Source organism: Gambusia affinis, linkage group LG05 (assembly GCF_019740435.1).
Source record: "Gambusia affinis linkage group LG05, SWU_Gaff_1.0, whole genome shotgun sequence".
In the NCBI taxonomy this organism is placed as follows: Eukaryota; Metazoa; Chordata; class Actinopteri; order Cyprinodontiformes; family Poeciliidae; genus Gambusia; species Gambusia affinis.
The window spans coordinates 31,789,680-31,804,823 of NC_057872.1; the positions used below are offsets into that span (position 1 = coordinate 31,789,680).

The 15,144-nt window shown below is 50.9% G+C and overlaps 2 protein-coding genes across 8 annotated transcripts; one reads left to right on the forward strand and one right to left on the reverse strand.

Annotated features, from left to right (window-relative positions):
- Nucleotides 1-294: 294 nt before the first annotated feature.
- Nucleotides 295-6,765, reverse strand: creb3l4 (cAMP responsive element binding protein 3-like 4). Of its 5 annotated transcripts, none has more exons than XM_044116636.1 (11): nucleotides 5,439-5,625; nucleotides 4,919-5,122; nucleotides 4,601-4,723; nucleotides 2,905-3,172; nucleotides 2,653-2,786; nucleotides 2,485-2,580; nucleotides 1,839-1,945; nucleotides 1,584-1,652; nucleotides 1,182-1,266; nucleotides 996-1,089; nucleotides 295-867 (listed from the first exon to the last, which is right to left on the reverse strand). In XM_044116636.1, the coding sequence occupies exons 2-11, from the start codon at nucleotides 5,066-5,068 to the stop codon at nucleotides 602-604; spliced, it is 1,392 nt and encodes a 463-aa protein (XP_043972571.1). In that variant the 5' UTR covers nucleotides 5,069-5,122; nucleotides 5,439-5,625; the 3' UTR covers nucleotides 295-601. The 5 variants fall into 5 exon arrangements, with proteins under 5 accessions (XP_043972571.1, XP_043972572.1, XP_043972573.1 ...); XM_044116637.1 differs by having other exon boundaries at nucleotides 5,242-5,625; XM_044116638.1 differs by lacking the exons at nucleotides 4,919-5,122; nucleotides 5,439-5,625 and adding an exon at nucleotides 6,638-6,765.
- pi4kb (phosphatidylinositol 4-kinase, catalytic, beta) lies at nucleotides 6,427-14,853 on the forward strand. 3 transcript variants are annotated; one of them, XM_044116633.1, is made up of 13 exons: nucleotides 6,427-6,582; nucleotides 7,362-8,013; nucleotides 10,308-10,658; nucleotides 11,048-11,092; nucleotides 11,503-11,730; nucleotides 11,802-12,029; nucleotides 12,681-12,790; nucleotides 12,858-12,962; nucleotides 13,037-13,160; nucleotides 13,486-13,751; nucleotides 13,821-13,953; nucleotides 14,163-14,283; nucleotides 14,360-14,853. In XM_044116633.1, the coding sequence occupies exons 2-13, from the start codon at nucleotides 7,390-7,392 to the stop codon at nucleotides 14,539-14,541; spliced, it is 2,517 nt and encodes an 838-aa protein (XP_043972568.1). In that variant the 5' UTR covers nucleotides 6,427-6,582; nucleotides 7,362-7,389; the 3' UTR covers nucleotides 14,542-14,853. The 3 variants fall into 3 exon arrangements, with proteins under 3 accessions (XP_043972568.1, XP_043972565.1, XP_043972567.1); XM_044116630.1 differs by lacking the exon at nucleotides 6,427-6,582 and adding an exon at nucleotides 7,184-7,289; XM_044116632.1 differs by lacking the exons at nucleotides 6,427-6,582; nucleotides 11,048-11,092 and adding an exon at nucleotides 7,184-7,289.
- The last annotated feature ends 291 nt before the right edge of the window (nucleotides 14,854-15,144 follow it).

A 15,144-nucleotide genomic window follows, 5' to 3' on the forward strand; every position in this document is an offset into this window, starting at 1 on the left:
GTTTTGACAGACAGCTCGCTCTGTAAACTTTGCCATATTTCCAAGATATTACACATTAAAATATATTAATATTTGACTTATGAGTCTACCATTTGACTAATAGAGACAGTATTTTTACCCATAAAACCATCTGTTTTATGCAGCCAGCAGTTAGTTTGGTATAAAGTGGAGATAATAACAAAGATCAAGTTAAGACTGAGCAGATGGACACGTTGAAACTGGAAATAATAGAGGAATCTTTTCCGATAAGGTATTATTGTTACTATGGTTACGTCAAAGGAGCAGAGTCAGAACCTGTTTGCAGCATCACATGATTTACTGAACAAACAGAACCCACAAACCGACCCAGAAACAGCCCAGGACAGAACGTCAGTGTTTCTCCACAAGATGAACATAAAACGGGTCGTTTCCGGTAACAGGTCTGGTCCAACAGAGAGAGAGAAACGGTCTCGGTGAAGTCCAGTACGGTTGCTGGATCTACTTTAAAACCTGATTCCGGTCAGGGTACCACTCCAGAACCTCAGTACTCTGGTTCCAATCCAACAGAACCAGTCATCCAGCTGCTCAGTGTCAGTCTGGCGGCCCCTGCTGGAGGTTCTGGTTACATCTCATCAGCGTGTCCGGGTTTCCCCTGCTCACGGCCAGTCTGCCCGGCAACAGCAGCCGTCCCGTTCTGTGATTGGCTGCTGTCAGCGCCCGCTAAGCTCTCCTGGATTGCTACTGGTTCGGGCAGTGCCGCTGCCCCCCCTGCAGGCCCTGATTGGCTGAGCTCAGGAGGCACCGACGAGTCCGAACGTGCAGCGGAACCGGCGCCGTCGTCTGCCGGGTTGGAGAAGTTTGGATCCGTCAGGATGTTTCTGGATACAACTGCAGAAAATAAAAATGATTAGTTCCTGAGGTTCCGACCCGGCAGGCCGACCTGCTCTTCGGCTTCGTATCGTTCCAAAGAACCGGGTCTCAGTGTAACCGCTAGCAGGCGAGGGGTCCGAACCGACCTGCGGCGGTTCTGTAGTCGTCGTCGGCTGACGGTCGGCGGCTGAACGGGCTGAAGCTGGGCAGGACGATCAGGCTGAGGGACACCAGTAGGATCTGAGGGCAAACAGAAAGCGGTTCTGACTCCTCAAGCGTCCCAGACCCGGCCGGTGGACCCGACACCATTAGAACCTCCCATTGCTCCTCACCAGTAAGCAGGTGCTGGTCTGCGCTCCTTTACTGGCCGTCTGCTTGATGAGGGAGCGGAGCTGCTGCAGCTGAGCCAGGAGGGACCTGAGAGGAGACAGAATCACAGCGAGGCTCAGAACCAGAACCAGAACCTGGTCCGTATCATCAGCCACAATTACCAGGACGAGACAACTAGAAGAACCGGAACATCTGCCTTCAGGAAGTCCAGCTCCTGGAGGTTACCGCCAACTAAAAGGCTAGCTACGCTAACGCTAATGTGCTCAGCATGAACATTAACTCGCTAACGCTAAACCGACATGGTATTTGGTGGAAGCTAATGCTAATGCGCTCAAGACAGTGTAAATCTGTTCCTGGGTCTACAGCAGGAACACATCGGATCAGAACCAGAGGACTCATCTTACACGTTGTGTTTCTCCAGCTGCTCCACGGTTCGTTGCAGCTCCTGGTTCTGAGCCGAGCACGCTGCTGCCCTGAAGACAGAACCAGAACCAGACCGGATCAGAACCATTAAGATGGTAGCGAGGTCAGGCCACTAGGCGGCACTGTAGCTATATCAGTGAGCATTCTGAACTAAACCTGCTCACGAGTTACCATGGCAACACAAGGATTGTACTTCGTTTTTCCCTGTGGCGCCCCCTGCTGGCCGCCAGCGGTACCTGCTCTCCAGGTCGTGGATGTACTCCTTCCTCCTCTTGCGGCTGTCCTGAGCCGACTGCTTGTTCCGGATCTTTCTGCGGACTTTCTTCAGGATCCGCTCTTCAGCCTGCGGGGAGAGAAACGCGTCAGAGACCAATTCAAGCTGCAAAACAAGATGGCCGACATCACTCTCAACTGTTGTAAATGAATATTTTAGTAATTGAGTAATCTATCGATTATTCTTACAACTAATCGAGTAATCGGATAAAAAAAGATTTTTAAAAAAAATTAGTAAATCTAACATAACGGCAGAGTTACTATCAGATATCAATATCAGTCCAGTTTTTTATATTTGAGCTTCTCTAGCAGTTCCTTTTCCCTAGTATGGAAACTTAATTAAATAAATTCATTTGTAACAATAATAGCTCACTTTCTAATTTAACCTGAAGAAAAGTTATACAAGAATCTGAAGTTATATTCAATTTAATAATAAAGAGGCTCACAGATACACTTATAAAACGTAACCCTACTCCAGCTTTTGGTTTATGTATTCATCTTCAGTCAGTTTAATAGATGAACAGTTAGTCCAATGGTAAAAATGAATTGGTTTTCCAAAAATGTAATCTTTATATGCGTCCGCAGCGGTCAGAACCGGTTCTGTTGGACCTTAGTGAGTGGAAGGTTGCTGGGCAGGGACACGCCCTCCTCCGTCAGCAGCTTCTGCTCCTCCTCTGTCAGCCGCAGGTCAGGAAACAGCAGCACCTGAAGCAGAAGAAGAGTGAGTCCTCCAGTCTCAAACGTCCTCTGATGACGCTCACTGACAGGAAGTCTTACCTGGTCTCTACCTGAGAGAGGGGCGGAGCTTCGGCCGCCATCAGATTGAGAGGAGGAGGAGGATGAAGACGAAGCCGTGTGCAAGTCGCTGACGATGCAGGAGTCCGAAAACAGCAGCTGGGAACTCCACTCATCTGGAGGAGGGGGCGGGGCGATGGGCGGGGCCAGAGAAAAAGGAAACAAAGTGAGTTGATGACTTTGTCAAATGACATCATATGGAACGAGTGAGAACCGGATCAGAACCGGACCTACCCAGTTCGATGGAGATGATGTTCTCCTGACCAGCTTCAGGTTTGGCTCCGCCCACAGAGCTGATGTCATAGACCACCTGGTAGAGTGCTGCCGGGGCTGGCTGGCTGGTCGCCGTGGTTACTGCTGTCACCATGGCAACAGGGTTCTCCTCCGAGATGCCGCTGTCGCTGTCCGATGACGTGTCAGCGGGCCCGGTTCCGGTTCCAAACACTTCGTTGGGGTCGACGGCCTGTAGGACGTCCTCCGATTCGCTGTCGTCCAAGGTCACCTGACAGGAAGTAAGGACGGATGAGTCGAGGGCGTCGAACCCAGAACCACCTGATCCAGAAGCATCAGCAGAATTCTGGTTCTGGCCCAGAAGGAGTCAGGATGTGAATGTAACAAAGTTACAAATGTGTTTTTTTTATTTTATCTCATTCGGTTAATTTTATTGGTTGTTTTCGCCTCGTTTGTGTCTCCTGGGCTTCCGTAGTTTGTTCCAGCCCTGGTAGCTCCTCCGCTTCGCCCTTTGCCCTCACAGCGTTGTTCTGCGGGGTTGGAGTGCAGGAGAGGGAGTTGAAGAGGAGGTCGATTTGTTTCTACTCTACTCCCCCAGAATAAAAGATGTCACCTGGCTGAATGACCTCTAGAAATTCATTGATTCCACCCGTTACATGAAGACCAACTGAGCGCGCTCAGGTCGCCTTTCAGGTAAAATACTCTCTGCTAACACCAAGAAGTCCTGCCTCCATTAACAACTCAACGCTCACACTGTATTGAGCCCATTTCTCATCGTTTCCTCTGGGATAAGGCGGAGGGATGCTAAGCGTCCATTAGCATCCTTCTTCCTTTCAGTGCGTCCTGTAGAGTTTCTGCAGGTGTTCCCCAGGGCTCAGATCAACATCCTGGCCACATATTCAGCAGATATAATATTAATATCTGTTGTTACACTGACGATGATCAGCTCTGCCTTTCCTCCCAGCCCACTTCCTGTCAGACTGGCACAGCTTCCACCTTAAAAGGGCAGTATTGGGCATTTTTCAGGCACATTGTGCAGTTTTATAGCACAATCCAGTAACTAAGTTACCTTCAGGATTAATAAAAATGCTTTACATAAATTAAATATGACTGACTTACTAATTTAAGTAATTCAAATTAGGTCTTTGTTTATTTAAGAAGCACCTGCTCTTCATGAAGCTCCACCTCCAGGAAGTTGTCCCAACATGGCTCTTCTATTAACCCTTTAATGTTTTTACCAGCATTGCTCTGAGCAGCAGCTCCTACCATGAGATCAGCAGCTGTTTGCTGATTAGTCCTGGCTAGTCTAAAGGAGTTATGCCTCAGAGGCGGGGCTAGGTCCACCCAGGCATTTCCAACTGAATGGTTGCCATGAAGATTAGAGGATTTGTCAAACATGAAGGAATCAAAGCAACACGCCAAGGAAAAACAGAGAAATCAAAGCAGTCAATATGACAGGATACCGGCCCTTTAAGGTCAGACCTCACCGCCATCAATAAGACAACGGCCATCTTCATCCTTCTGCTCAGGTAAAGAGGTTGGGGGTATCTGTACCTTCACTGTAACATTAACTAACTCCGCCCCTTCCTCCCCGGTCTGCAGCCGGATCGGTATCGTCTCTCCATCAGTCCAACTCCTCTACTGCCCACCTGAGAACTCACCTGTTCACCAATAACATCTATCATTATTATCCACTCACACAGCCGGGGTCCACCACCCAGTCCTCCAGGGGCTCTCTGGGGCCGCTGAAGCCGATCGAACGGGGCCAGTGGGTCGCCGGCCCGGTTTCAGGCAGAACCGCTCCGCTCTCAGTGTCCATCAGCTGAAACAAAACACAGCAGCATCAGAACCAGAACCACCTAAAACCCAAACAGGTCTACTTCCAATCAGAACCAGAACCATATGGTGTAGCTTTGGATCACAACCTCAGAGGAAATACAAAACACATCCAGGTTCTGGTTCTGGTTTCACCCAGAGAACCCAGAACAGGAACCAGAAACGAGTTTGTTTTCCCTGCCTGGTTCTGTTCTGTTGGTCCTCCAGAGGGAAGCTGGCGGTTTGGAGCTGAGGTTCTGGTTTGGCCCGGTTGTTTCTGGTTGGGCCCGGTTGCTCCAGCGGGCTCATCGGTCCAGGACATCCTGCTAGACCCGCCCTCCAACTCAAACATTCCCGTCCCACCTCTGGAACCGGATGGACCGGTTCTGACCCGAGTCGCTGCTGCCTGCACAGCAACACAATGTAACTAGAACCAGCAGAACCTGGATCCAAGCATTCTCAGTCTGAGAATGCTCAAATGGAGGAACCAGAACCATTTCTGCAGTCTTGTTAGAAGAGAAGGACCTCAGCAGGAACCCAGATTGGTTCTGGACTGGAACCCTCCAGAACCTCTGATCTCCCAGCAGACCGGGCCGAGGTTCTGAATCCAAAACCTTCCTGACGTAGCTCAGCAGATTAAATCCGGATTGAAATCAACTTTCAGGACACCCCCACCAGAACCAGAACCAGGCTGACCCGGATCAGGAGCTGTACATACTCACAGAGTGGTTCTGTTTGGAGCTGGTTCCGGATCACCACGTTCGGTTCGTCATCAAAACAGAACCAGAACAGCTCGCTACAGAGAATCCGCTCAGACTGCAGGAAAACAGCAGCTGGCAGGCTGGGAGCCTCAGCGCTTCCTGCTCTCTGGTTCCCCCTGCTGGCCGCACGCAGCACCGGCACTTCCGGTCTCACACCCGGACATCAACCACGTCACGGAAAACACTAAAAAAGTTATATAATCTAAAATAACATGAGAAACACTCTACTGTGGTAATATTACACATAAAATCTATTGCTTTAAAAGAAATTATGAAAGTATTGAATTATAAAAAGAAATCTAAAAAACAATGTAGTCGAATATCTTAAAACCAAAAACTTAAAAAAAATAAAATAATCAGATTATAAGGTTAAAAACAAAATGCTCAAAACCATGTAAGACATGAGAAAAAAAATAAGCTTCTTAAATTTAATTGAATTTAGCCCCGATTATATGGTGACAGAAAACAGGCTGGATTAGAACCGAGTAGAAAAACAGCCGAAGTCCAACTATTTGATGAAGTCCTGCTGATCCAGACAGGTTTAACTGATCACACAAAATAACCTGAAACTGAATTGGAAGTTTGAAAAGATGAATTAGTTTATAAATAAATGTCAATATCTGTGTGTACACCTGAGAGACTCAACCAGTGACAAAAAAAACATTAGCTGAAATGTTCGTAGAATAAAATCAGTTTAATTTGTTGTACACCTAAAGTACCAATTTGTGTACTTTAGTATTTTATGTCTGCATAGTTTAAATTTCCCCTTACTAAACAGTCTGTATATATATATATTTTTTTACTTTTGTGTGAATCTGTATTCTAGTGGCACGTTTAGCCCGCCTGTGGTTCACCCGTATTTCCACAATAAAAAACCTAAATAAATAATCATAATCATAATCATAATCATAATAATCATAAAAAGCCTGACTCCGTCCAGTAGGTGGCAGTGCAGCACCGGAAAGATTCGAACATCCAGAGAGAAGCGGAAGCGGAGCCGCTGCGCCTCCTGCTGGCTGGCAGCGGAGATGACGATCAAACGGAATAAATGGAGTCAACAAACTGCACGTGAGGCGTTATTTCGGCGCGACTGAGTTGTCAATAGGTAATAGCGATACACCTGTACCCTCCCGACACGTCACATCATCTGCACAACTCACCTGGGCGCGCGCTGGAACTTAAGCTGGAAGTTGGCAACAGTTGGCTCAGGCTAGCATTACCTGCTAGCACTGAACTAGTTAGCTCTGAGCTAACAGCTGCGTTCAAACATATTGGAGAACCGTTAGCTGGTTGGGTTAGCATCCCGTTCATTTTCAATGGTTAGTCGCCAACCCTGAGCTAGCAGCAGTTCTGCGTTAGGTATGAAGGTCCACAGAGCGGGTGGACCGAGAGCGGGTCACAGAGTTCGGTTCGCTGCAGCTGCTCCAGGTTCTGCCCGTAGCTGTCAGAAACCGTCCATCTGATGGCACATGAGTCCAAACACCGGTTCTGTCAGGCTTGACTTTCGGCTGCGAACAATAACAAACCGGCCGGTTCGACTCAAAGGGTTCGTTCCGACCCGTTTTCAGACTCCAGTTACCGTGGGCTTCCTCAGCTATGTGCAGAAGAACTCGGAGTGGTTCCTTCGGTCTGGCGACCCGGTACTAGCTTTCCCAGAACCGGTTTTTAAAATTCTGCTCACACCATTTAAACGGAAATAGTTCATGCTCAGAGTTCAGCTGCTACATTAAAAGTCCCAATATAAATCGGTTCTTGTTCATTTATGTACAAGATAAGATCTTTAATGATCGTGATTGGTTCCAGCTCCCTCAGGTGTGTTGGCGGTCCTCCACCTGTGTAGTGTTGAAGGTCTCATTCCTGACCTTTGATCTGTCTGTGTTCCAGTGGCGGTGGGTGGAGCCTCTTGGCAGCCATGATGGCGGACCCTCAGGACGACCTTTCCCCCGCCTGCTCTGAGCAGAACAGCCCCTCCTTCTCCATCTGCTCCTCACCCTCCCAGTCCCTGCCCTCCACCCCCTCCTCATGTGGTCCCCCCCGGCCCGCCTCGCCACCTTTGGGTGTCATCAGTGAGGGGGGCGGTGAGCTGAGCCTGGTCATAGACGCCGAGGTGGCGCAGCGGGCGTGTCAGGAGGTCCTGCAGAAGGTGAAGCTGCGTCAGGTGGATGCTGCCGCCGGTCCCGCCCCAGGCTCGCAGCACAACGGACCGTCCCCGGACCGTGGCATCCCTGCCATCAAACCGCTGCAGATCCGTGAAGAGGAGGGCCCGGCACCCGGCTCGGTGAAGAGCGCCCGGCGGCGCCAGAGACACAACCCATCCAAGCAGTCGTGGCTGCTTCGGCTGTTTGAGTCGAAGCTGTTTGACGTCTCCATGGCGATCTCCTACCTGCACAGCTCTAAGGAGCCGGGTGTCCAGGCGTACATCGGGAACCGGCTGTTCAGCTTCCCGCACGACGACGTGGATTTCTACCTGCCGCAGCTGCTCAACATGTACATCCACATGGACGAGGACGTCGGCGACGCCATCAAGCCTTACCTGGTGGGTGTGGCCTGCGGTCAGTTGACTTGCTCGGGGACAGGCTGCTTACTGCGGTGGTTGCCATGGTGAAAGTCAGAGTTAAGCCTCCATCCAGGAGGAATGATGGTTGTCATGGAAACAGCTTGAGCTGCACAAACCAGACACAGGAAGTTTACATTTTGTGGATAAAATCAGTTTATTTTTGTTATGGTTGCCATGCATACGGCTGGACAATATTTAGCAAATAAATCTTGGTTGTAATCTCAGCTTAGACAGTTTTCCTGTTTGTTCGTAATATTCCACATCAAGGTGGCGCAAAGTTACTCTATTGGGTCAAAATCTGTTCAGAACATGAAAGCAAACCCAGCAGCGGATCGGTTCCGAGACCTAGAATGGACCCAGCCTGGTTCTGATGAGCTTAGGCAGTTTGCTGCCCAACTAACAGTATGCTAATGGGCTAGCTACAGGACCAGCAGTATACTAATGGGCTAGCTACAGGACCAGCGGTATGCTAATGGGCTAGCTACAGGACCAGCAGTATGCTAATGGGCTAGCTACAGGACCAGCAGTATACTAATGGGCTAGCTACAGGACCAGCAGTATGCTAATGGGCTAGCTACAGGACCAGCAGTATGCTAATGGAATAGCTACAGGACAGCAGTATGCTAACGGAATAGCTACAGGACAGCAGTATGCTAAGTCAGAGTTAAGTCTTAGCATACTAAGACTTAACTCTGACGTGGCTCCACCAAGTGGTCGGGGTTAGTACTGCTACAGGACCAGCAGTATGCTAATGGAATAGCTACAGGACCACCAGTATGCTAACGGGCTAGCTACAGGACAGCAGTATGCTAACGGAATAGCTACAGGACAGCAGTATGCTAAGTCAGAGTTAAGTCTTAGCATACTAAGACTTAACTCTGACGTGGCTCCACCAAGTGGTCGGGGTTAGTACTGCTACAGGACCAGCAGTATACTAATGGGCTAGCTACAGGACCAGCAGTATGCTAATGGGCTAGCTACAGGACAGCAGTATGCTAACGGGCTAGCTACAGGACCAGCAGTATACTAATGGGCTAGCTACAGGACCAGCAGTATGCTAATGGGCTAGCTACAGGACCAGCAGTATGCTAATGGAATAGCTACAGGACAGCAGTATGCTAATGGAATAGCTACAGGACAGCAGTATGCTAATGGAATAGCTACAGGACCAGCAGTATGCTAATGGGCTAGCTACAGGACCAGCAGTATGCTAATGGAATAGCTACAGGACAGCAGTATGCTAATGGAATAGCTACAGGACAGCAGTATGCTAATGGAATAGCTACAGGACCAGCAGTATGCTAATGGGCCTCCGGTTACAGGATGACTATCAGCAGGAAAAAAACACCCTGCAAGCTGCTGACAGGAACACACCAGTTTTGAATACAGCAGAAGATTCTGTGCAGATTCAATGTTTAAATGAATCTGTTTCCTGATTGGCTCTCATTAGATTATAATTACTGAAGTTTTCTGATGATGATTTGTATTCTAATGTTATTCTCTCAATCGGGCCCTGATTCTCCATCGTATTCACTTTACAGCCGCCATTTTTCTTTTTACAAGCTCTGTCAGTTCTGCAGTGCAGTGTATGTGTTTATATTACCTTGTGGGGACCATTTTTCTGACACATACTATGTCGTGGGGACCCACTGCCCCTTATGGGGCTCGAAGCCTGGTCCCCATAAGGGGAAACGCTGTTTTTGGGTTGGGGGTCAGATTTAATACTAAGGTGTGAATTCAATTTTGGTTGGTTAGGGTTAGGGGTTAGTCCAGGGGTGGGCAATCCTGGTCCTCGAGGGCCGGTGTCCTGCAACTCTTAGAGTCTCCCTGGTCCAACACACCTGAATTCAACAGCTGAATCACCTCCCAAGTGCAGTCAGGTCCTCCAGAGTTCTGCTAATGACCTCATTATTTGACTCAGGTGTGTTGAAGTAGAGACACATCTAAAAGTTGCAGGACACCGGCCCTCAAGGACCAGGATTGCCCACCCCTGGGTTAGTCTGTAGAAATGAATGGAAGTCAATGGAAAGTCCCCACAAAAATAGCCACACAAACATGTGTGTGTGTGTGTGTGTGCGGTCCTTCTAGTAGAGAAGTCTTCAGGTGAGTGAGGTGCTGAGCAGCAGCAGGCGCATCACCTGGCCAGGTGATGCAGTGGCTCCACCAAGTGGTTGGGGTTAGTACTGTGCCCTGTGTGTGGTCTTGCAGGCTCCCTGCCGCCATGTTAGTGATCTGTTCCTGTGGGTTAATGTGACCTGTGTGTGACCTTGCAGGTGCACCGCTGCAGACAGAGCATCTCCTTCAGCCTGCAGTGCGCCTGGCTGCTGGGCGCCTACTCCTCCGATATGCACATCTCCACGCAGCGCCACTCCAGGGGCTCCAAGCTCAGGAAGCTCATCCTGTCTGACGAGCTGAAGCCTTCGGGGTCGCGGGCGCGCAGGGAGCTGACGCTGACGCCAATCTGCCTGGCGGTGGCCCCCGGGGGCCCAGCGACGGACCACGGCCTGTCTCCATCCAAACGGACCCATCAGCGCTCCAAATCGGACGCCACGGTCAGCATCAGCCTGAGCAGCAACCTGAAGAGAACAGCCAGCAACCCCAAGGTGGAAAGCAGCCAGGACGAGGTGAGGTCACTGTGGGGTCACTGTGGGGTAATTCCATCTCAGGGAGACGTTCTCATGGGTCCTAGAGAGTCTGGTTCACTGGGACTAGAACCAGTGTGTGTTCTTATGATGAACAAACAGGAAGTAGATTTCCTTCCAGACAGGAAGTGGTTTTTCCTCCTTCGTTCAGAGATTTGGAGTCAGAAAGGAAAACCTTTAAGAGTGGATCCGGTATCTGGGTCTGAACATTGGGGCTCCTTCCTCTCAACCTCAGATGTTGATCTGGTCGATTGAGACTCTGTAAAATCAGCTCAGGTTTCCCATAAAGGCATCATGAGGTGTTCAATGAATCCAGAACCTGCAGGAACTTTCTGAATGAAACCAACCAGAAGTTCTGCTTTGACCCCCAGGACAGCGGCTCCAGCTCCGACAGTCTGGAGTTGGATTCTGGTCCCGTAAGTTCAGCCCAAAACTCTTCCAGCCTGCGGGCGACTCTGGGAAAGGGACTGTGCCAGGGAGTCTCTGGTTTCTGGTTCGGGTTCTGGTTCTAGTTGGGTCCACACGTCGCTCTGGCCTGTGGACCACGACTGTGTGATTGTGTCTCTGTGTTCTGTTGATGCTTCTGGGTTAACCAATCAGAATCTGACCTGTCCTCATGTCTCCTTGTACTGATCCCTCAGCCAATTGGTCAGCTGGTCCATTCCTCTGATTGATCGGCTGGTTCTGTGCGTCAGGTTTTTCTCAGTGGAACCATGAATAGTTCTGGTTCTGGTCCAGATGTTTAAACCTGACCCACAGACAGACTGTGCTGGCTCACCTGAGCCCAGGCTCCGCCCCCTGTGTCACCTGTCCTGTGTGCCTGCAGCCGGTGCGCCTGGCTCCGCAGCGGGAATTCATGAAGTCTCTGATGGGCATCGGGAAGCGTCTGGCCACGCTGCCCACCAAGGAGCAGAAGACGCAGCGGCTGATCTCAGAGCTGTCGCTGTTAAACCACAAGCTGCCGGCGCGCGTCTGGCTGCCCACAGCCGCTTTCGACCATCACGTGGTCCGCGTGCCACACACGCAGGCCGTGGTGCTCAACTCCAAGGACAAGGTGAGGCCTCGTACTCCCCAGGGCTACATGGGGATGCAGAGGTCCTGACTTCCCCCTGCCGCCTCCCCCAGGCTCCCTACCTGATCTACGTGGAGGTTCTGGAGTGTGAGAACTTTGAGATGTCCAGCGTTCCGATGCGGATCCCGGAGAACCGGATCAGGAGCACGCGGTCGGTGGAGAACCTCCCAGACTGCGGCATGATGGCGGAGCAGCGAGCCGGGAGCTTCTCCGTCGTTCCGAACTACGACAACGACGACGAAGCCTGGTCTGTGGATGACATCGGAGAGCTGCAGGTGGAGGTGAGGCCACGCCCACAGGAAGTGATGTGACATTGGAAATGTTTGATCTAGTCAGAATGAGGACCAGTCAGGAGCTGGAGCTAATGTTCATCATCAAGCATTAATATCCATTAGGTAATGTCATAGCAGAAGCTAACATCCTTTATCTAGAGCTAACTACATTAGCAGGAGCTAACGTCCTTTATCTAAAGCTAACTCCATTAGCAGGAGCTAACATCCTTTATCCAAAGCTAACTCCATTAGCATGAGCTAACATCCTTTATCCAAAGCTAACTCCATTAGCAGGAGCTAACATCCTTTATCCAAAGCTAACTCCATTAGCAGGAGCTAACATCCTTTATCCAAAGCTAACTCCATTAGCAGGAGGTAACATCCTTTATCCAAAGCTAACTCCATTAGCAGGAGGTAACATCCTGTATCCAAAGCTAACTCCATTAGCATGAGCTAACATCCTTTATCCAAAGCTAACTCCATTAGCAGGAGCTAACATCCTTTATCCAAAGCTAACTCCATTAGCAGGAGCTAACATTCTTTATCTAGAGCTAACTCCATTAGCTGGAGCTAACATCATTTCAAGGCGTTGTTCCTGATGGAGCTAGCGCTGTAGCATCTACTATTATTAAGCAGCTGATGTTGACTGAACCCCCCCAGCTCCCAGAAGGCCACACCAACAGCTGCGATAACATCAGCCAGTTCTCGGTGGACAGCATTACCAGCCTGGACAGCAAGGAGCCCGTCTTCATCGCCGCCGGGGATATCAGGTCAAGACCCGTTCTGACACGCTCTGACCATCCAGACGACCTCTGACCCCGTCCCCTCTGATTCCAGGCGCCGCCTATCGGAGCAGCTTGCACAGGCCCCCACCACCTTCAGGCGGGACCCGGAGGACCCGTCTGCCGTGGCCCTCAAGGAGCCCTGGGAGGAGAAAGTCCGGTAGGCTGATCCCCGAGTCCGGACCGGCGGGTCATCCCGCCTGGCGCTGAGCCGTCTCTGTCTCTGTCCCCCAGGAGGATCAGGGAGGGCTCGCCCTACGGACACTTCCCCACCTGGAGGCTGCTGTCCGTCATCGTCAAGTGTGGAGACGACCTGCGGCAGGAGCTGCTGGCCTTCCAGGTGCTGCAGCAGCTCAAGGTAACGTCATGATGTCACTGACTGGCCGTCCTCCCTGCAGGCATGTTAGCCAGTATGCTAGCCAGCAGGTTACGATGGGAGTTCAAAGGCGATTTGCTCCTAGAATGCTTGCTAATGGATGGCTGGTCTTGACCTTTGACCTGTTGCTGCCAGAGCCAGCGCCGTTCTAAAGGAACAGTGAGGACTGATGTGAATTTAACTAGACCTTCACATCAGCCTTGAACATTAACAATCTGGAAGCTGATTAGGTGAAGCTGGGACTTTGTTCCCCACCAGCGGCGCTCACACCAGTTTCCTTCCCATCATGCATCTCTCTGCCCCCCAGTCAATCTGGGAGCAGGAGCGCGTGCCGCTGTGGATCCGGCCCTACAAGATCGTGGTTCTGTCGGCGGACAGCGGGATGATCGAGCCGGTGGTCAACGCCGTGTCCATCCACCAGGTGAAGAAGCAGAGCCAGCTGTCGCTGCTGGACTACTTCCTGCAGGAGCACGGCGCCCCCACCACCGAGAACTTTCTGTCCGCCCAGAGGAACTTCGTCCGCAGCTGCGCCGGCTATAGCCTCATCTGCTACCTGCTGCAGGTCAAGGACAGGTGAGGCCCCGCCCCCAGACGCGCCACCTGCTCGCCCCGCCCTGCTGACCCCGCTTCCCCCCTCCCCAGGCACAATGGGAACATCCTGCTGGACGCCGACGGACACATCATCCACATCGACTTCGGCTTCATCCTATCCAGCTCGCCCAGGAACCTCGGCTTCGAGACGTCCGCCTTCAAGCTCACCGCAGAGTTCGTGGAGGTGGGTTGGTTCTGCTTCTGGTTCTGGTTCTGGTTCTGGGTGGAGTTCAGTTAAGACCAATTTCTTGTCTAAAAGGTTTGCAGCTTCATTCAGGAAACGGAGTTTGTTAAAGCTGAGGGTTAAATTCGCCCTGTGTCTTACCTGAAAGGAGGAGATGGGTTTAGCTCCTTGGCCGGGTGTTTTGTTAAACCCTGTGCGTTGTCTGGCAGGTGATGGGCGGTCCAGATGGAGACATGTTTAACTACTACAGGATGCTGATGCTTCAGGGTCTGATTGCAGCCAGGAAGCACATGGACCGGGTTCTGCAGATAGTGGAGATCATGCAGCAAGGTGAGTGAGAGTCCTGCCCACTGCACCCCCGTCTGGCCGCTGACTGACCGCCCATGTCCCCCGTCCGGCCCCCCAGGCTCTCAACTGCCCTGCTTCCACGGCTCCAGCACCATGCGGGGCCTGAAGGAGCGTTTCCACATGAGCCTGACAGAGGAGCAGCTGCAGCTGCTGGTGGACCAGCTGGTGGACGGCTCCATGCGCTCGCTCACCACCAAGCTGTACGACGGCTTCCAGTACCTCACCAACGGCATCATGTGACCCTGGCATCATGTGACCCTGGCATCATGTGACCCTGGCATCATGTGACCCTGGCATCATGTGACCCTGGCCACGCTTCTTCGTCTTCTGTTATTCCAGATTTTTGTTTGTGTTTCCTTTAGAAGTTTTCTTTCCTCTTCATCATCTGTGTGTTTTCCTCTTCCTCCTTGTTTCCATATTTGGGCAGAGGCTCCTCATTGGCTGTTCAGCAGGACTTTTAGCCAATCACAGAGCAGCCCAGTTTTAGTTGAACTGTGAAATGTGAGCAGGTGGTTTTCAGGTATGAATGTCAATAAAAGCAGCCGGTGTCCACCTGCAGCACTCCTGTGTCCTGATTCACCTGAACGCACCTGGACCAGGTGACCTCTGACCTCCAGAGTAACTGGATCAGTTCATGAATGAATCATCTGAACTGCAGAAGAGAATCAAAGCACTGAATCAGTTCACTGAGCGAACAATTCTGGTGTAGGTTCTGTTTGTAACTGGGTTAGCAAAATAAAGGTTTCCATAGCAACACATCGTTGGTGAAGACTGACCTGCAGCATGATACCATCACTACCGAACCGCCCGCAGCTGATGGACCCAAAAGGACCGGTTCTGGTT